General features: G+C 43.6%; 1 protein-coding gene across 1 annotated transcript in view; it reads right to left on the reverse strand.

The window, feature by feature from the left end:
• The window catches only part of MAP7D2 (MAP7 domain containing 2), a 174,678-nt gene that overhangs the window by 92,109 nt on the left and 60,303 nt on the right, over nucleotides 1-22,266 (reverse strand). Inside the window, exons 4-7 of the mRNA XM_029240426.1 lie at nucleotides 21,401-21,512; nucleotides 20,447-20,545; nucleotides 10,812-10,942; nucleotides 9,083-9,210 (exon numbers count right to left, since the gene is read on the reverse strand). Of these exons, the coding sequence (XP_029096259.1) occupies nucleotides 9,083-9,210; nucleotides 10,812-10,942; nucleotides 20,447-20,545; nucleotides 21,401-21,512 (470 nt within the window). The remainder of the gene's footprint in view (nucleotides 1-9,082; nucleotides 9,211-10,811; nucleotides 10,943-20,446; nucleotides 20,546-21,400; nucleotides 21,513-22,266) is intronic.

Raw genomic sequence — 22,266 nt, forward strand, 5'->3', positions numbered from 1 at the left:
TTACAGCACCAAGGGATGACGGACACATTCCCCATCATAATGATCAAACTAACATAGAATACATTTCTAAGAACCTGAAACCATGAGAGAACATTTCACATTGAAGAACTAGGGGTACAGGCAGCACCTACACACAGAGGGCAGAGACAGGCTGGGTAAATGCACTTGACCACACTTGATTTCCTTTCTCTAGGTTACAAGAAGAAAGATATGCTCCATCCACATCTTTGAGAGTCTAGCTGAAGCTAGTTTTTTAAAACCCATACGAGTACCGGACAATGCCAACCAACAATGAAAATAAACTTGAACACTTAAAAGAGCAAAGCCATTAATATGCACAGCCGCCTACAGTGACTTAATTGATCTGAGATCCGGGAGGGGAACAATGCACTGTCAGAGCCATTCATCACATGGTCCCGCTGGATTTCTGGATGGGAGTTCAAAGCGGCTAGCCCCCCCGCCCCAGGCCATTCAAAGCCACGTCACTTCCAGTGTGCTTTAAAGATCACAAGCTTGGTCTGCACAGAGGGAAAGTTGAAAATGCCACTTTGCTTGGGGCTTATTTTGTGTGACACCATTTTAAAAACCAAGTGTTTCTTTTTCATCTTTCTTTAATATTGAGAATATTAGAATTAGAATATAAAAAAATATAGAAATATATATAAAAAATATTAGAATATAAAAGAATTTTTATAAAATACGAAAGGTATGAAGAATGATAAAACAAATGTTCACACATGCACCAACCAGCTCAAGGGAAAGACATACTATGCCAGGATCTCCCATGTGCCCCTCCCTGAGCCTGTCCCCAACTTCCCACTCAGAGGCCATCATCACTCTACATTTTATGTTTTCCATTTTCTTAAAATCATTTTACCACATTTATATTCTTAAAAACACACTGGTTTTGCAACATCTAGGAACTCAGTATACATGCAATCAAACTGCTGACATTCTTCGACAACTTCCTTCTGGACACTACGTTCCTGAGATCCACCCACTGGTTGCGGGCAGCTGCAATCCACTCTTTTTCACTGCTGTATAGTTTGGTCGGATTTTCAGAATATACTTCAGTCTACTTGACTTTTCACATTTCTCAGACCTGGCCCATACCCAGTGTGGTTCAGCCGCTAATTTTCACCCCAGGGAGAAACGAAATTTCTTTCTGAACATTTTAAAAATCAAGAAACGTTTGCTATTCCTTAGACCTGTCAACTTGGTAATTCTGATTTAGAGGTGCCTGAGCAACTTCTATTCCCAGGGCACCTCATAAAGAGAGAAGGATTCTGGAGTTTGACAGTACACAGGCAGTCCAGCTGTGTTAGTATGTGCTATTTTTCCTGCATGTGTTAGAGACAACATGTATGGGGCTCTAAAAATAAAAGCCAGTCCATTAATTTCTCTTTGTTGAAAGTGGCAGGAATACCGTGCAGCACGGTACAGAAAATAGCATCCCTCATCGTTAAAAAATTCCCCAAGTGAAATATACAGCACAGAAAAGAGAATGTTTAAGAAACTGATCAGTGGGAGAACAAACTGTTGAATGTCCCGGAAGGAACGAGGAGGCAAAGGGCCTGAGTCCTCAGGTAGGTTTGGCCCCAGCATTGCCCAGACCTGCCCAGACCACTGTGCTCTCCAGGCCCGCCTTTCCCCCCTGGCTAGCGTCCCACAGACTCATGCTGCGCGCAGACTGTGCAACAATAAACTGAGTCAGCCCCCCGCCCTTGCGGCAGCCTAGCAGGAGATAATCAAGTACAATGAGGCACAGATCAATTCGGCCTGCTCCCTCACCTCATGCGGGGCGCTCTGCTCAAATGTCACCTCCTCAGAGAAGCCTTTTCTGACCACCCGATCTAGCTCCGCCCCTCCACCATCCTCCGCCATCTGACCCGGACTCATTTTTCTTCACAGCACTTATCACCACCTGATATTATATTTGTTGTTCACTGTCAGGCAAGCTCCACGAAGGCTGAGAAGAGCACTGGACACAGAGTAGGTGCTCTATGGGTGTTGGATAAACGAATGACTGACACAGCTATGTTCTGTTAGCACAGTGAAGGGGGCGAATTCAGCTTTGGCTAGCTCTGGACAGGAGGACAGCTGAGCTGAGTCCTGAGGGATGAGCAGTACAAGGTGGGCAGCTCTCTCTTTGGAGCAGGCCTGGAACTGTCCTCATCTGGGTCCACATCTCCCTCCCACCTCTCCTGGGGCCCGTCCAAGTGGAGACTATTTTCATTCGTTTGGGGATTCTCTGGAGCATCTGGCACAGTGACTTGCATTCATTCATTCCATGAATACTTACAAAACTTCTACTAGGTGCCCATTACTATTCTAGATAGAGTAGAAATCTTAGATATTTCTCTAAATTGAACTGCATTTTTAAAAGTCTGGGATTGTGTTTGAGTATCTTTGGTCAGAGAGAGCTTTTTAAAACTCAAATGATATGTCCTTAAAAATATAAAATAGTTCCTGAATCACAACCTTCAAGATTTTCAACTTCAAAGAAACAGCACAGAGCCCACTGCAAGCTTGCTTCCAAAAACTGAATTGTCATCTCTATAGAGGGCAACAACCCTCTTGGTTCACAAAGATGAAATTTACAATGATGATGCAAGGACCATGAGTCAAGACCCAGGAAAGAGAGGGTAGAATCTGGAAAAAACCCAGGACAAATAGGCTTTTCTCTCTGCTAATGTCAACGTCCCAAACTGACAGGAGAGTACTGACATGCAAATGGAAGGCTCAGAAATAAGACAAAGACAAACAGAGACCTCACAGCTCACCTAATGGATCTGGAGTTTGCGGGAAAGCAATACAATAACCAAAGACAGGCAATACAGGCACAGAAAGAATGCAATGGACTTAAGAAAAAAAAAAAAACCCAAGATGCTATTAATTCAGTAATGTGCTACAGAAAGATTTTCCTTATGGAAAGCACATACATCGATAACCAGTAGTAGTAGTTTATAAAAACCATAGCAATCTCTGAGCAAAACAATATTAGCGAAAAAGTCTCTGTTAGGAAGCAAAAAATCAGATATAAGTGCTTCTATCATCTCGAAACATTTTTTTAAAATTCCCAAGTGTTAGAGGGCAGACAGCAGAAGCAAGAAGAACTACAATCCTGCAGCCTGTGGAACAAAAACCACATTCACAGAAAGACAGACAAGATGAAAAGGCAGAGGGCTATGTACCAGATGAAGGAACAAGATAAAACCCCAGAAAAACAACTAAATGAAGTGGAGATAGGCAACCTTCCAGAAAAAGAATTCAGAATAATGATAGTGAAGATGATCCAGGACCTCGGAAAAAGAATGGAGGCAAAGATCGAGAAGATGCAAGAAATGTTTAACAAAGACCTAGAAGAATTAAAGAACAAACAAACAGAGATGAACAATACAATAACTGAAATGAAAACTACACTAGAAGGAAGCAATAGCAGAGTAACTGAGGCAGAAGAACCGATAAGTGACCTGGAAGACAGAATGGTGGAATTCACTGCCATGGAACAGAATAAAGAAAAAAGAATGAAAAGAAATGAAGACCGCCTAAGAGACCTCTGGGACAACATTTAACGCAACAACATTCGCATTATAGGGGTCCCAGAAGGAGAAGAGAGAGAGAGAGGACCCGAGAAAATATCTGAAGAGATTATAGTCGAAAACTTCCCTGACATGGGAAAGGAAATAGCCACCCAAGTCCAGGAAGAGCAGAGAGTCCCATACAGGATAAACCCAAGGAGAAACATGCCGAGACACATAGTAATCAAACTGGCAAAAATTAAAGACAAAGAAAAATTATTGAAAGCAGCAAGGGAAAAACAACAAAAAACATACAAGGGAACTCCCATAAGGTTAACAGCTGATTTCTCAGCAGAAACTCTACAATCCAGAAGGGAGTGGCATGACATACTTAAAGTGATGAAAGGGAAGAAACTACAACCAAGATTACTCTGCCCGGCAAGGATCTCATTCAGAATCGATGGAGAAATCAAAAGCTTTACAGACAAGCAAAAGCTAAGAGAATTCAGCACCACCAAACCAGCTTTACAACAAATGCTAAAGGAACTTCTCTAGGTGGGAAACACAAGAGAAGAAAAGGACCTACAAAACAAACCTGAAACAATTAAGAAAATGGTCATAGGAACATACATATCGATAATTACCTTAAACGTGAATGGATTAAATGCTCCAACCAAAAGACACAGGCTTGCTGAATGGATACAAAAACAAGACCCATATATATGCTGTCTACAAGAGACCCACTTCAGACCTAGGGACACATACAGACTGAAAGTGAGGGGATGGAAAAAGATATTCCATGCAAATGGAAATCAGAAGAAAGCTGGAGTAGCAGTACTCCTATCAGATGAAATAGACTTTAAAATAAAGAATGTTACAAGAGACAAGGAAGGACACTACGTAATGATCAAGGGATCAATCCAAGAAGATATAACAATTATAAATATATATGCACCCAACATAGGAGCACCTCAATACATAAGGCAACTGCTAACAGCTATAAAACAGGAAATCGACAGTAACACAGTAATAGTGGGGAACTTTTAACACCTCACTTACTCCAATAGACAGATCATCCAGACAGAAAATTAATAAGGAAACACAAGCTTTAAATGACACAATAGACCAGATAAATTTCATTGTTATTTATAGGACATTCCATCCAAAAACAGAAGATTACATTTTCTTCTCAAGTGCGCATGGAATATTCTCCAGGATAGATCACATCTTGGGTCACAAGTCAAGCCTCAGTAAATTTAAGAAAATTGAAATCATATCAAGCATCTTTTCTGACCACAACGCTATGAGATTAGAAATCAATTCCAGGGAAAAAAACGTAAAAAGCACAAACACATGGAGGCTAAACAATACGTTACTAAATAACCAAGAGGTCACTGAAGAAATCAAAGAGGAAATCAAAAAATACCTAGAGACAAATGTCAATGAAAACACGACGATCCAAAACCTATGGGAGGCGGCAAAAGCAGTTCTAAGAGGGAAGTTTATAGCTATACAAGCCTACCTCAAGAAACAAGAAAAATCTCAAATAAACAGTCTAACCTTACACCTAAAGGAACTAGAGAAAGAAGAACAAACAAAACCCAAAGTTAGCAGAAGGAAAGAAATCATAAAGATCAGAGCAGAAATAAATGAAACAGAAACAAAGAAAACAATAGCAAAGATCAATAAAACTAAAAGCTGGTTCTTTGAAAAGATAAACAAAATTGATAAACCATGAGCCAGACTCATCAAGAAAAAGAGGGAGAGGGCTCAAATCAATAAAATTAGAAACGAAAACGGAGAAGTTACAGCAGACACCGCAGAAATACAAAGCATCCTAAGAGACTACTACAAGCAACTCTATGACAATAAAATGGACAACCTGGAAGAAATGGACAAATTCTTAGAAAGGTATAACCTTCCAAGACTGAACCAGGAAGAAAGAGAAAATATGAACAGACCAATCACAAGGAATGAAATTGAAACTGTGATTAAAAATCTTCCAACAAACAAAAATCCAGGACCAGATGGCTTCACAGGTGAATTCTATCAAACATTTAGAGAAGCGCTGACACCCATCCTTCTCCAACTCTTCCAAAAAACTGCGGAGGAAGGAACACTCCCAAACTCATTCTATGAGGCCACCACCACCCTGATGCCAAAACCAAACAAAGATACTACAAAAAAAGAAAATTACAGACCAATATCACTGATGAATATAGATGCAAAAATCCTCAACAAAATACTAGCAACACATTAAAAGGATCATACATCATGATCAAGTGGGATTTATCCCACGGATGCAAGGATTCTTCAATATAATCAATGTGATACACCATATTAACAAATTGAAGGAGAAAAACCATATGATCATCTCAATAGATGCAGAAAAAGCTTTTGACAAAATTCAACACCATTTATGATAAAAACTCTCCAGAAAGTGGGCATAGAGGGAACTTACCTCAACATAATGAAGGCCATATACGACAAACCCACAGCAAACATCATTCTCAATGGTGAAAAACTGAAAGCATTTCCTCTAAGATCAGGAACAAGACAAGGATGTCCACTCTCACCACTATTATTCAACACAGGTTTGGAAGTCTTAGCCACGGCAATCAGAGAAGAAAAAGAAATAAAAGGAATACAAATTGGAAAAGAAGAAGTGAAACTGTCACTGTTTGCAGATGACATGATACTATATAGAGAGAATCCTAAAGATGCCACCAAAAAACTACTAGAGCTAATCAATGAATTTGGGAAAGTAGCAGGATACACAATTAATGCACAGAAATCTCTTGCATTCCAATACACTAATGATGAAAAATCTGAAAGAGAAATTAAGGAAACGCTCCCATTTACCATTGCAACAAAAAGAATAAAATACCTAGGAATAAACCTACCTAGGGAGACAAAAGACCTGTAGGCAGAAAACTATAAGACACCGATGAAAGAAATTAAAGATGATACCAACAGATGGAGAGATATACCATGTTCTTGGATTGGAAGAATCAATATTGTGAAAATGACTATACTACCCAAAGCCATTTACAGATACAATGCAATCCCTATCAAATTACCAGTGGCATTTTTTACGGAACTAGAACAAAAAAATCTTAAAATTTATACGGAGACACAAAAGACCCCGAATAGCCAAAGCAGTCTTGAGGGAAAAAAACGGAGCTGGAGGAATCAGACTCCCTGACTTCAGACTATACCACAAAGCTACAGTAATCAAGACAATATGGTACTGGCACAAAAACAGAAACAGAGATCAATGGAACAGGATAGAAAGCCCAGAGATAAACCCACGCACCTATGGTCAACTAATCTATGACAAAGGAGGCAAGGATACACAATGGAGAAAGGACAGTCTCTTCAATAAGTGGTGCTGGGAAAACTGGACAGCTACATGTAAAAGAATGAAATTAGAACACTCCCTAACACCATACACAAAAAAAAACTCAAAATGGATTAGAGACCTAAATGTAAGACCAGACACTATAAAAGTCTTAGAGGAAAACATAAGAAGAACACTCTAACATAAATCACAGCAAGATCTTTTTTGATCCACCTCCTAGAGTAATGGAAATAAAAACAAAAATAAACAAATGGGACCTAATGAAACTTCAAAGCTTTTTGCACAGCAAAGGAAACCATAAACAAGACGAAAAGACAACCTTCAGAATGGGAGAAAATATTTGCAAATGAATCAACGGACAAAGGATTAATCTCCAAAATATATAAACAGCTCACACAGCTCAATATTAAAAAAACAAACAACCCAATCCAAAAATGGGCAGAAGACCTAAATAGACATTTCTCCGAAGAAGACATACATATGGGCAAGTAGCACATGAAAGGCTGCTCAACATCACTAATTATTAGAGAAATGCAAATCAAAACTACAATGAGGTATCACCTCACCCCAGTTAGAATGGGCATCATCAGAAAATCTACAAACAGCAAATGCTGGAGAGGGTGTGGAGAAAAGGGAACCCTCCTGCACTGTCGGTGGGAATGTAAATTGATACAGCCACTATGGAGAACAATATGAAGGTTCCTTAGAAAACTAAAAATAGAATTACCATATGATCCAGCAATCCCACTACTGGGCATATACCCAGAGAAAGGCATAATTCAGAAAGACACATGCACCCCAATGTTCACTGCAGCAGTATTTACAATAGCCAGGTCATGGAAGCAACCTAAATGCCCATTGACAGACGAATGGATAAAGAAGTTGTGGTACATATATACAATGGAATATTACTCAGCCATAAAAAAGGAACGAAATTGGGTCATTTGTTGAGACGTGGATGGATCTAGAGACTGTCATACAGAGTGAAGTAAGTCAGAAAGAGAAAAACAAATATCGTATATTAATGCACATATGTGGAACCTAGAAAAATGGTACAGATGAACCACTTTGCAAGGCAAAAATAGAGACACAGATGTAGAGAACAAATATATGGACACCAAGGGGGAAGGGAGGGTGGGGAGATGAATTGGCAGTTTGGGATTGAGATGTATACACTGATGTGTATAAAATTGATGACTAATAAGAACCTGCTGTATAAAAAAATAAATAAAATAAAATTCAAAAATTAAACAAAAGAAAAAGAAAGGTTAAAGAAAAGAAAAAAAATTCCCAAGTGTTCATTAAATCTGTGTACTATCCTATGTTCTCTGAACCAAACTGATGCACCAAACAAGTTTTATATGATTCTCTCTATATAAAGAGTTTCCTTTTTTCCAAATTAAAATCATATTTCTCTTTCTCTCTCAGTACTGCTGAACATGTTTCCATTCTACTGCTGGAATGAGTTATTTACTGAGTCATTCTTGTCAGTTACTAGCAGTAAAATGTTTTAAAGACTTAAGTCAGTGGTCACACAGTGTAAATTCGTTTTCCAGTTACACAGTTTTTCACTGGCTTCATTAGGAAAACATACAGCTGATGGTGACTGAGAAGTTATTATTGTCTCTCTGTTAAAGAGACAAAATGAGAGAGGGGGGCTTCCCTGGTGGCGCAGTGGTTGAGAGTCCGCCTGCCGAGGCGGGTTCGTGCCCTGGTCCGGGAAGATCCCGCATGCCGTGCAGCGGCTGGGCCCGTGAGCCATGGCCTCTGAGCCTGCGCGTCCGGAGCCTGTGCTCTGCAACAGGAGAGGCCACAGCAGTGAGAGGCCTGCATACCGCAAAAAAAAAAAAAAAAATGAGAGAGGGCCTGAGAGCGAGTGTGGAGCACAGGGGCTCCAGAGCCCAAGCGCAGTGCAGTCACGTCACTCCAGATGCAGCTGAAGGAGAAAGAAGGGGAATGCCAGAAAAGTAGAATGGGACTAATGGACCTGAAGAAAACACGCCGAATGGGTTCATCTTGGTAAATCAGAGTCCAGTATTTACCAGGCAGCAAAGCCCTCAAGAGCACAACACTTATCTAGAAGATACACAGCACACCTCGGCGGGCTGGCCACGCCTCGTGGGGGAGCTAGAGGCACACGGCACAGAGCCCCCCAGACTGCTTTAACCGTCCGACTATGGAGAAGGGGAAAGATGCTTACTTGGGTGTCACAGGAGAAGACGACCTCTTAGAAACGCCTGCTGGAAAATCGCATCTTCTCAGAGGGGACATGAGGCCCACGCTGGGAACGGAAGTTGTTGTTCTTGGCCCCCTCTTCATCTTCTCCGTCTGTAGGGGACACAGAATAGGACGTCCATGGCCCATGACTGCCACTACTTCTACAATTTCTAAAAATACCCCAGATAGAAGCAATGCACAGCTTTCTTTCAGAAGGAACCATACGGAGCTATACTGCTTCTCACAATGGGAATCTTTGCAGAGAAGCACCAGGGGGTCATCATATTTAGGTCATTCAGTTAAAAAAACAAAAAACAAAAAACCCCTCAGCTTTAAAACATAAAGACCGCCTTCTCCTTGTTATCTTACAAAAAGCTAACAATGGAACCAGATTATGGTCCTGGACATATAGAAGCTGGAACGAGTACCAAGATATACAATCACTATTTTAAAAAAAAAAAGCTATAGGTGGGTGCAAGACAGGGAGCTGGGGACCTTAACAGTGTACGCAGTTTAACGGGGACTGCAACCCCTCCATCCCTCTATGTCTTCCCCATGGCCTGCCTCACATGGGCCTCTGTGACTGGCCCGCGGCAGGCAGTCTGCAACGGTGGTCCCCTTCTCTCCCTATTGTGATTTTCCGCAGCAAATCCTCACGCAGCCCCCATGCCTACATACATTAGCCCCCTTCCACAGGAATCCACCCAGCAGTAAAACCCTAGGGTCTGAAACATTCACTTCTCCTGTGAGAACCTTGGGATCACACTGGATTAACAAAATAAATATGGTGTTATAAAATAAATGCCCAATGGTAATGTGGTGTTTAAAATGAGTCTGGATGTCATTTGATGCTCCTTGCTTTAACAGGTGGAGCTCAGTTCCCTTCTCCTCAAGCGTGGGTTTGGTCTGTCTCTCTCTCTCTGATCTCTTGCTCTAGGGGAAGCCAGCTGCCATGTTATCTGGACACTCAAGCAGCTGTCTGGAGAGGTCCATGCAGTAAGGAACTGGGGCCTCCTGCCAAGGGCCACGTGAGTGAGCTGTCCTGGAAGAGCCCCAGCCAAGCTTTCTGACGACTGCAGCCCTGGCTGCCGTCCTGACCCCACCCTCATGAGAGACCCTGAACCAGAAGCACCCAGCTAAGCCATCCTCAATTTCTGACCCAAAGAACCAGTGAGGTAATAAACATTGGCTTTAAGCTGCTAAGGTCTGGGGTAATTTGTTACATAGCAAGTGTAACTAGTGAAGGTAGTATGGCATGTATAACTTCTAAACAAATCTACACAATCGGGGGTACCTGCTCAACATCTGCCTTACTGAGTGTTACCATGACGACAAAAATGTTTAAAGCCCACTGTTGTGGATGAAGGTTGACCTAGAACTTCAGTTCTAGTTGCCTGTAGAGGCAAGACTGGCCCAGAATCAGACATCCTTAAAGAAGCAGAGAAAGGGCACTCGGAACATTCCTTCTGACGCCCGTCCTCCGGAGGACAGGCTATAACGAGGACAAGGGCTTTAGGAATCTGTTCCAAGGCACTAAGATTTAGGAGGGTGCAAAAAGTTAAATGATTTTCAAAGGTTGGGTGCAGTTTTAAACCAAATCTGCCCCTTGAGCAGTCCCTGGAGATAGATGGAAATAGACCCCAGGTCAAGTGCAGGGAGTAATCACACTGTCAGATAAACCAGTCCTGAGGGGCGAGTGGGTATAAACCTACCGGAGAGGCCTCCGCTCCTGCAGGGGCTCCTTTCCCAGCATCTCCTACGCCAGATGTAGATGTCGTCTTCTTCTTCTCGGCATTTCGAGTGGGAGAAGACTTGTAGGAAGATTTAAGGGGGCCAGCAGGAGCTACACGAGGACAGGCATGGGATACTAGAGAGTTACAGTATAAAACCCAGAGACACAGGGAGCATAGATGGAAAAAGTAGGGGGAACAGAGGGTTGGGAAGAACACCACATTTCTGTTAAAATGTGACACGGGCAATCCACATTCTCAAAATACCACCACACTTTTTCTAGTGTACACAGAATAGACCGTATCTTAAAAGACCCCCATACTCAATGCTCGAGTACAGCTCATTTCAGGGGTTCAAAATCTGGGCTTTGGAGCCAGATGGACCTAGCACCATCACCTAATAGCTGGATCACCTTGGGTAGGTGACTTAACCTCTCTAAATGTCAATTTCCTTGTACAGGAGACAGTTAACATAGCAGACCTGACTGCTGTCCTTGGAAGGGCCTGTTCACCAGGCTGACCCTTGTAAGCACCTGGAAACTTGGATTTCAGGAGGGTTCTCACCATTAACTGATGAGTAGCTCACTGTGCCTAAGCTGTCTGTACAAACAACATGACTGATCTTGCTTTCTTGTTCTGAGTCTGGAATGTGGTATGTGCCTGGCAGGGGGTGCCTATGTGACCAGCGCTGGGCGCTGGGTCTCTAACGAGCCTCCCTGGTTGGCAACATTTCACGCGTGTTGTCGCAGCTCGCTGCTGGGGGACTCAGGCACATCCTGTGTGACTCCACTGGGAGGGGACTCCTGGAAAGCTGCACCTGGTGTCCTCTGGACTCGCCCGTGCGCCAATTCCCCGTGCTGATTGTGCTGTGCGGCCTTCCGCTGGAACATCTCAGCTACGAGCGCCACCACATGCTGAGTCCTCTGAATCCCCCTAGCGAATCACTGAACCCGGGGTGGTCTTGGGGACCCCTGACACAATTGGCGTCAGAAGCAGGAATCCTGAGAAAGACCCTGATTCCCTGATGTATAGTAAAAGCATTGTTTGGTAAAAGGAAGGAGAAAGGGGCGGAGGATGACGACCCACTGATGCCTGGTGGCTATGGAGCCCCCCACCAGAGGAAACCGCAGCCAAGCTGCTGTCTGTTGTGAGAGGTGAAATACCTATGGAATCTGAAGATGACCCATGGAACTCCAAGTGCTGGCTTGCTCCATCCTCTGGCTGCTTTTGGCCATGCTGGCTTAAGTGAGGAGAAGAGCGCAGCCCAGGTGATGCCTTTAGTTTTCACTTTCTCCTCCAAGTGGAAGTGGGACACAACCTCCTTGTTTTTTACCCCCAGTGCTTTGGCTGGAATTTAAATTCTGAGTAGTGGAACCAGAACAAGTCTCCATACCTGGTGATTTTTGCATAATGGAGCCTCTGGGAAAAGGGAGTTGTAAAAAGAGAGGCAATCTCCAGACAGAAACACACTTTTGAAGTTTTAAAAATCAACCCGGAACCACTGTAGATACAGAACACCCTTCCGTGGGGCCCTAACCTGAGAAAACATCACAGATGCTGGCTGGACCATCCGGGTCACAGACAAATGCACACAGGAAAGGGCTCGTTCTCTGATGGGACCATCCAACACGGAGCTGCTGGTGGGCTCTCGACTTCTGATGTGGAGCCTGACTGCATTTCTAACTTGTAATTCCTGCCAGAGCTGCAAGCTGGGAAAAGGCACTGAAGGGAGTGTGACCCCTCCGTCCACCTCAACGAGCAGGCTCGACCCACTCTGGGGGATGCACCACTGCTGACGAGACAAGACGTCTGGTGTTTGACTTTCCAGATTGGCTACGGTTTGTTAACAACGGACCGAGAGCCTGACTCTACTTCCCTTGCCCTTCTCCTGCTACGCACACCTCAGAAAGGCAACTTGTTCAATGCACCTGTCCTTGAAAAGGGACTGATCTTTTCTAGGCTGCTCACTGGATAAATGAAGAGGATGAAAGAGACGGGGGGTGATGCAAACCTAGTTTGAAATTTTTTGAAAGTTCAGGATTTTGTCCCAGTTTCTGAGCAGGATGTGTCATTCTGCTTAAGTTGGACACATTTTTTTTTTTTAAATAAAAACGCTCTTGTCCTTCTTGCATTCAACCCTTCCAGATGAAAGGTCCATGTTAGAGTAGAGGAAGACTGAGAAAATGTAAAGTTGTGATTATGGAAAGGGGCATGCTGATAACAATGGAGAAAAACAACAAAACCCAGCCCCACTGGAGTGGTGCAGGGGAGGGCCAGGGGAGGGGCATTCACGATCTTTCTCTTCCGGAACTGTTTCTGGGAACTCTCCCCTCTTGCTGAAGGAAAACCACACTGCCTTTGCAAGCTGCTGCCAGCGCTTCAGATTCACACAGATTGCAGGTGACAGCGTGACCTGAGACGGCAGGGGCAGGCCAGCTCCTGCGCAGTCCCCGCTCAACACCTCCACACGCAGTCCACGCTCGGCCGGAGATGAAGCCAGTGTCGCTCGCAGAACTGTTTAGAATGGACCGCCTCAGGCAGTGCCTCTGAAAGCAAGGACTGAGAGCTGGGGGCCCTGTGAGCCTGGACTGCCTGCCCAATGCACGTCCTGCGTGGGGTGCCCGAACATCATAAACTCTGTTTCCAGGGGACATGTGTGCTCTCGGGGACTGTACTTGTACCATCACGACACTGCCTCAGCCCTGGATGGCTTTGGGCCAGCTTCATCTTACTGCCCAGCGCTGGCTGGGCCTGAATTGATGCCTCAGGCCAGGTAGAAGAGGTTCATATGGAAACTTACAGAGGAAGCCAGCTGGCTTTCTAAGACAGACCTTGATGGTGACTGGTCTGTGTCTTAACTGTCTAAGTCCAGCACCCCTACATGGCATAAGTGAGATCCACACGGTAGGTTGGCCTCAGCCTGCTATACGAGCTCCTATTGATAATAATTCTGCTGTAAAGACACCGTGGCCAAGGACCAAGGGGGTGAACTGTGCAGAGAAGAACAGAAAAAACACAGCAGGCCTAGCTGCTTTCCCTGGAAAGGCCTGCTTACCACGCTGGCCCCGGCATCGGGGAACTTGGATTTGGGCAGAGTTCCCACCGTTAACTGGTAAGAGTGGCTCACTGTGCCTAAGTTGTTTGTACAAACAACATGACTTACGCTGAACACCTGCTTTCCTTCTGAGTTTGGAATTTGGGTACGTACCTGGCAGGGGGTGCCCACATGACCAGCCCCCACTACAAACTCTGGGCACTGTGTCTCTAATGGGCTTCTGTGGTTGGCAACACTTCATACATGTGCTAATTCATTGCTGGGGGAACGTGTCCTGTGTGACTCCACTGGGAGAGGACACCGGGAGCCTGTGCCCGGTCTTCCCTGGACTTTGTTCCATGTACCCTTTCCCTTCGCTGATTTTGCTCTGCAGCTTTTTGCTGTAATAAATCATAGCTCTGAGCTCTCCTGGAGAATCATCAAGCCTGGGAGAACTCCTCCTGACACACTTCTCATTCTCAAAATGGGGATACTTCCTACTTGCCAGGAATTTTGTGTTTATTTGTTTGAGATAGAATTCATACACCATAAAGGTGTACAAGTTAGTGGTTTTTAGCATATTTACAAGGTTGTGCAACCATAACTACAGTCTAATTCCAGAACAGTTTCAACACCCCCAAAAGAAACCCTGTGCCCATTCAGCACTCACTCCTCTTCCCCCTCCCCTAGTGCCTAGTACCCACTTATTTACTGTCTCTCTGGATTTGTCTATTCCAGACATTTCATAAAAATGGAATCATAAAACTTGTGGCATTTTCTGCCTGGCTTCTTTCACTGAACGTAATGTTTTCAAGGTTCATCATGTAGCGTGTATCAGTAATTCATTCCTTTTTATAGCTGAATAATATTCCACTTTATGGATAAACACACTTTGTTTATCCATTCATCTATTGTTGGATATCTGGGCTGTTTCCACATTGTGGCTAATCTGAATAATGCTGCTGAGAATACTTGTATACTTCATTGTGTATGTTTTCAATTTCCTTGACTCTATACCAAAGAGCAGAATTGCTGGTTCATGTGGTAACTCTAACATTTTGAAAAACTTGTCAGACTGTTTTCCAAGGCAGCTGCACATTTTACGTTCCCACCAGCAGTGTATAAAGGTTACAATTTCTCCCACATCCTCGCCAATACATATTACAGTTGACTCTTGAACAACACAGGTTTGAACCGCATGGGTCCACTTACACGCAGATTTTATTCAATAGTAAATACTACGGTACTATTTGTGGCTGGTTGAATCTGCGGATAGGGAACCAAGTATACAGAGGGCTGATTATAAAGTTAAATGCAGAGTTTTGACTGAGGCGGGCTGGTAACCCCAACGCCTAAATTGTTCAAGAGTCAACTGTATTATCCTTTTTTTCTTTGAATTTTAGCCATCCTAGTAGTGGGAAGTAGTATCTCATTATGGTTTTGATTTGCATTTCCCTAATGACTAAGGATGTTCAGCATCTTGTCATGCGCTTATTGGCCATTTGTATATATTCTCTGCAGAAACAGCACAACTACTTGGAAACAGATAGAACTAGGTAGAGGACAATATGTCATTTATATGTTATCTCACTGAATACACTATATCTTGGGAACTGACACGGAGACCAGACATGCCCTAATGTGGACACAGCATTACTCACTTGCAAAACTCACAGGGAACACTAGTGCCCATTAATTTTTTTTTTTTTTTTTAGTCCCCATTAAACTTGCCATGATGGTTTGATCTGCTTTGGTCAAGGAAGGGTTTTGACGGTGTGGCCCACTGTTTCGTGGACTTCAGTGTGTAGGTCTGGCGGGGCCTGAGAGGCCACCCTCCTACAAGCTCCCAGGTAATACCAACGCTGTTGGTCCATGGACCACCCCTTGAGTAGTGAGGCTCTAGATACCTGTTCTGACTGTGTCCATCATTGTGCTATCTCATTTAATCCTCATGACAATTTAAAATTAGTCCACTTTAGAGATGAGGAAACTGAGGCTTAGAGAGGTTAATTAACTCACCCAAAGTGGTAAGAGCTAGTAAGTGGTAGAGCTGGTTATGGGACTTCTGAGATTGCAGTTTATAGGCTATTTTACCAAACCGTCTTTTTAAAAAAGTCTACTAACCGCCATAGCTCATGAGATGGATTTTTCTCCCCTAATCCACATGCCCTCACTCATAAAATAATTTACTCACCTCCGTGACACTTGAGAGAAAAGAAATATAGCAACAATAAAACAGTGGTGGGTAGAAAATGTTATTAACCAAAGAAGACATTTCATGAAGCCAACAAATGTGAAGCAAGATACAAAAATTCAGGAATAACTCAAAGGCCAACCAATACCATTTGGGGCATTTTCCTCAGTGTCACCAGCTTGGCCTCTTTTACCTGAGTGACTGGCCTGCTCAGAGAGCATGAGTGCACTTCTGCTTCTGGCTAAAGAAGCCTGTGTGGGTGTCAACAGTCGCATAACAAGAAAGGTTTCCATGGGACTAAGGTGCGTGCGATGAGCTGAGGGATGGAATCAAATGAAAATTTTAAAAAGCGAAATTAAAACAAAACAAAATAAAATGCCTAAAACAACACAGTGCATGATGCAAATCAACTTTTGGGTGGCAGAACGAACGTGGAAAGAAAAAAATATTGTAGCAAAGGATGGCTTTGGAGCTTGTCACAGTAAAAGAAAACAGATGCTGTGTCATTTAGAGCTTGGGAGAGTGTGTTACTTCTCTTGGGGTGCCAGAATTCATTCAACATGCTATTACAGAATTAGCGTATCACCTGTATCACCCGAAGAGAATTAGCTCGTATTCCAAGATGTCATATGGACTCAAGAAACCGTTTACTCACCAAGTAGATCTAACATTGGAAAAAAAGATTACTCCTACAAAACACTTGTTTTAGGCCCTCTGTTAGGAAATATTTCATAACACACTGATTTTGTTAATGTAGAGATATGCATCCTTTCATACTGTTCCCAAGCAAGTAAGGGCAAAAATTAAATAAGAAACATTAAAAAAAAATAGCCAACTAATTATCAGCTTTAATGGAAGTAGTAGTATCCATAATCTAAAATTCAGTGACTGAAATGTTATTTTGATGGTTTCAGAACATATTATATGATAATGGATTAACTTTTCAATGACTTCGTCTTCTTTGGGTATCCACTAGCCAGTAAATGGCTTGGGAATTTCAAATTTTCAATTACTAATCCACAAGCAGATAATTCAGTTGCCAACAATATATAATAACATACTGATTATCTTTACACATTAATCAATGCAAATATGAATTTAACATCAACTTGTAACCATATGAATTAATGAAAACCTATGGGATATACTCACAGATGGAACAGCTATACAGAATTAAAAGCATGCAGATGTTTTCTCATCCAGCTCCTAGTTAATTCAAGGTTTCCAGCGCTTACCCATGAACTGCATCAGCGAGCTTCAACACTGACACTTATGGGGTCTCTGACACACATGACAGACCTCTGTGCTGGAGGTGCAAGGTCAAAGCCAGTGGCAAAAGACCGGGAACGCACACTGGCCTCTTCAGAGTCACAAACATCCTCCTGCTCACCTCCGGTGATGACTCGATGTGTTAAATACTCCACTGGCACCTGACACTTCTTCAGTGATGCTTTAGGATACGCATTTAATGCATGGAGAGCTTCCCTCCCTTCCTTAGCCTACAAACTCTGAAAGGTAGCAATTCAGACTTTTAGTGCCTTCTCTGAGCCTCCATTAGAACACGGCTGGTTTTATATCTATTCAGCTTCTGGAACTGGCACCCGTCCTATACATACCACCTCTCACCTCAAAACAGAGCGCCAGAAAAGGCCACCCATCCTTTTGCCCTTTTAAAGATTTCATATTAGTTCTGAACTTCTGTTTTCAAAAGAGAAACGGGCAGGCTTACAAACCACAGACAAGAGCAGAGCCCCATTTTTTTCACACATCTAAGTCTCCCACGTACCTCTGCCTCATCAATCCCGCTGTTTCTGGCTAATCAACAATATCGCACCAATAACTGGGCAGTTACTTTTTTAACAGTCACATCTGCCCACTGGTCAATTAACCCCAGGCCAGGATAACGTCTACACGCACCGTGGAAAATGGAAGTCTCTTTCAGACTGGGAGCATAGCATGAACTCCTGTCCCTATTCAACAATGACCTGGTTGTGAAGAGCGCGTTGCCACTTTCCAAAGTCCCATTAGTGAGGCCCTGGGGCTCCCACACACAGATCGCAAGGCTAGGAGAATGGGGCTATTTGCAGAAGGCTCAAGAGGGGCTCTCCCAAAGACCGACGTTAACACGCTCACACTAGAAAGAAGAAAACTGGAGAGACCAGGTCTACACGTTCACTTGCCTCGGTCTGGGGAATAGGACATTGTCGCAGTGGATGAAGACAGGCGCTTACTCATGGGAGGCTCCGTCTGCTTTGGCAAATTCATGGTTGATGTTGAAAGTTTGTCACATGCTGCAGAGAAATGCATTAAAGACATTGGTATTCACACCACTCTAGACTAAGAAACACATTTCCCAAAGTGTTCTTCCTGTCCTCATCCACGCGCCTCCAAAACCACTGTGGCACAGCACACTGCTTCCAGCTCCCTGCCCTCCACTTGGCACGTCTGGGAACGCCCGGGCCACAGCAGCCATCCATCTGAAGCAAGTTCTTCTCTTCTATTGCTCAACTTTGTGTTTCTCTTTGATTCCAATGTTCAACCTCACTCAGCTGTTCAACTAAAGCCATGCTAATCCCACCAGCCAACCCTTTCCTTGTGTCCAGGGACTTTTAAGTAAATTCAGGCCACACAAAAACAAAACCAACCTGGACCCAGAGACAAAGCACCACTGCAAAATGTTCCACGATCTGACTGAGACTGGGGGAGCTGAAACTGGACTTTTTCTGAGGTTATCTAGAGCTCAGGTTGCAGAGAGAAGTAATTTGTAAAGCAAGGAGCTGTATTTAAAGCAGAACAACCTTCAGCAGTTGGTTTCTTCCTTTTATCAAGAGATGGGGTCACAATGGCCCTTTCTCAAAGGCTATGACTGTTTATGGTTAGGATTTTAAAATGTGGTCCTGGGTTTGGTACTCTTAATTTCCCACCGTTATCTCAGACGGGCTTCTAAATGAAACGACTGCAGCAACCCGAGAGGTGCTGACAGTGCCAGCCAAGCCACAACCGAGCTTGAGGCAAAAGGAAAGATGTGTGGCCCCAGCTCTAAAGGCAGCAAACTCATCAACAATATTTTCAAAATCTACTCTTCTACTCACCTTGTTTTCAAATGAGAGAAGTGTCATGTTTGACAGTTTCTCCTGACCAAGTGATGACCCTAAATAATTTTTAAATAACTTAGACTGAAGTAAAATTATCATACAGTCTGTTTGGGTATAAATAAAATATTTAAACTTAAAATGGTATGAGTTTTCATACACCTACTTTTCAATGTTTCAGTTTGAGTATTTTAATGTTCTGGGGAAAATAACCATTAGAAATTACATAAAACCATGTCTCTAGGGGTACACATTTCCCCCTTTGCCTCAGGCTCCGATATAGCTCAGCATGGTACTGGTCTTTGCAAATTCAATATTTTGTTCATCACAGACTGTTCTTCATTAATTTTGATTAAAATATTCTTTTATCTTGATTACTGAGATTTCTGCCACTCCCTTTTAAACTAAGTGCTCCAGTCGAGTACCACACTCACCTCACCCTGTCCCAGGGCCCTGGGTATGATTCCCAAGGTGTCATTATCAACTCTACCTGCCCCTCTCTGTCGGGGGAAGGCCAGTGCCCATATGACAGTGAATGCGGCCCAGGCGGCAAAGTCTCTGCTACTCAGCAACACCAATAAAAATTATTCTTTGTCAAAGAAATGCTGGAGACCAAGGATATTTATTCCTAATGCTATAATTTGACCCTCTGGGTGGCTGGGAAATATTGTATCCCTTTTACATCTTGTTTTTTCTTTACCAGTCAACGATGGGTTGAATTTCTAAAGTCACTATTAAATGGGAACAAGGTTTTGCTAGTTCTATTCTTGACCTAGACCCTAAGAATTTCCCAGGCCTGTATATGAAACAGAGAGCCTATTAGAGAGAGGAAATCAAGAACAAAGCCAAGTTATCTCCTTGTTTGGATTCACAGTGTTAGTACGGTAAACTCAAACACCTCTCCAGGAATCCATCACATTAATACCCAGAACTCCGTGTAATTATAGGTTCTGGTAACCAGAAGTGATTGAATACCCTACTACTTAATGCCTAAAACCAATGATACGTGAGAGCGTTGAAGATCTAAACGCACAGAAGTCAAACACTGACAAGATTTTCAAGGCTGAAGTTAGTGAGCTAAAGATGAAATGTCTCCAGGGTACTAGGATGTAAGGCATGCACGCTCCACGATGACGAACAAAGAAATATGGGCACGTCATTCACTTTCTAGAAAAAAGTTCTAAGGGGTCAGACTAAGAAATCAATTGTAAAAGTGCTTGAGACAGACACAGTGATGGAGGAGGGTGACCGGGACAGTCATCACAAAACGCCATGGCACAGTGATGCTCGGGTATACCGTTGGAGGACTCAGCAGTGGCGGCAGCGGTCCCTGGGTCCGGAGGGAGGGTGCTGGCTGCTAAACCTAGAGGAGGGGGTGGGGTATTTCCTGATTCACCTACACAGCAAAAAAAAAAAAAAATCAGAGCAAAGACAGGTAAAAGAAAAAAGTCCCCATTTCTGGTTGACTCTAGTTTCTATTAGGAAATTAGAAAAAGTAACTGAGATGGGTTGTTGACGTCTCAAAAAAAAAAAAAAAGAAAAGAAAAGTATATTCACTGACAAAAGGTTAAAAGCACAATACAGCAAAGTCAAGAAACTGTACCACTCATGTAAACCCATTTGCTCTCAGAAAGAGCTGGTATACAGCTCCTGCATAACAGAATGGCAGACACAGAAAAGACACTAAAAAGAGGGCAAAACCACCCAGGGACTAGTAACAATCCATACATTAAACATTTGAAAATTTAAAGATGAGTATGAACTGGATAATGAAATAAATAAGTCACCTTAAAACAAAACTGAAAGAGCAACAAAAATAAATAATGTGGAGGGAAGAACCCCAGCTCCTTTTATGGGGGTTACTGCTGCTCAGCCTTTCCCCGTCATGCTGCAGCCATGACTGAGCCTACTGTCATTGACCTTCCCTGAAATTAGGTCACCTCTGGGCTTGCTAGGTGGATCCGGTTAACCAGGCTCTACATTCATTTTCTTTGTTTTTCTTTTGTTTTACCTCAAAGCCCAGTTACTGTATCAACTGCTGTTTGTGAGCAAGAAGAATGAACAGACCCCCTTCGCAAGAAATGCATACACAGGAAGCTTGGCAGCTTTAAACATCACATCCGAAAAAGGTACCTGCAGATCGGTACAAAGCATCCCCCAGATCCTGCGGGTGCCAGTCTGCCCGTGATCTCCCTCCTGCCCCAAGATCTCCCCACCGGGCCCTGCGATGCAGGGACAGCCCTTCACTCACCATCGCGTCCTCCGGGCCCCGCGGCCAGTGATGCTCCCCACGAGCACTTCTTCTTCAGCTCCAGCTGCTGTGTGCGCTCCAGGGACCTGCGCATCATCGCCTCCAGCCGCTCCTGCCCGGTTCACGCAAGAGACAGCAAGATTAACCACCCAGCCCCGCGGCACTGCTGCACCTCCGCGCGGGGTGGGGGTGGGGGGGTGAGTCACCAGACGGGTCTCTCTGCTCAGCATCCAAAACCCAGGCACTCGTGCTCTCCCCACCACGCCAGCGCCTTCTTAGTGGGCGGAGAGTAAACAAGGCGGCTAGTGCTGGCTCCCAGCCCCAGCACCTCTTCCCTCTCAGGGGAGAGGCTGCTGCCGCAGCCAGGCCTTGATTTGTTTAAGAATAATGCCAGACAAGCATTAACTCCTTGAGGCCTGTCCCATCCAGGAGAACTGGAATTGTGCTCTAGAACCAACTGCATCCTCTCTTGTTGACAAGCATCAAGGACTATGATTTGAGTAAACCGAAATATAATTTGAATTTTAATAGCCTTAAGCATAACTTTTTGGGGGGATACACCATGACTTTGAAGTCCATTTTGCAAAGTCCCATTTTCCTCTTAGAATGTCTTAAAGGGGAATTAATTGTTCTCTACATTATAACACTTTTCTGCTACGTAGTATCTGGGGATAATACTGCATATTTCAAAATTCAAGAGACAAAAGTAGAGAAACTTCTGTCCACAAAATCAAGCATCTATGCATTCTCAGAGCTAGACGCGGGGGGGGGGGGGGGGGGGGGGGGGGGGGGAAGAACTAAACAGTTTTTAGCCAGAAGAGAAAAACCACCAGGCTTCTCTCCTAACAGAGCATTTATCAAAAGCA

The sequence above is a fragment of the Monodon monoceros genome, unplaced genomic scaffold (genome assembly GCF_005190385.1).
Source record: "Monodon monoceros isolate NGI ecotype Baffin Bay Population unplaced genomic scaffold, NGI_Narwhal_1 Super_Scaffold_22, whole genome shotgun sequence".
Classification (NCBI taxonomy): Eukaryota; Metazoa; Chordata; class Mammalia; order Artiodactyla; family Monodontidae; genus Monodon; species Monodon monoceros.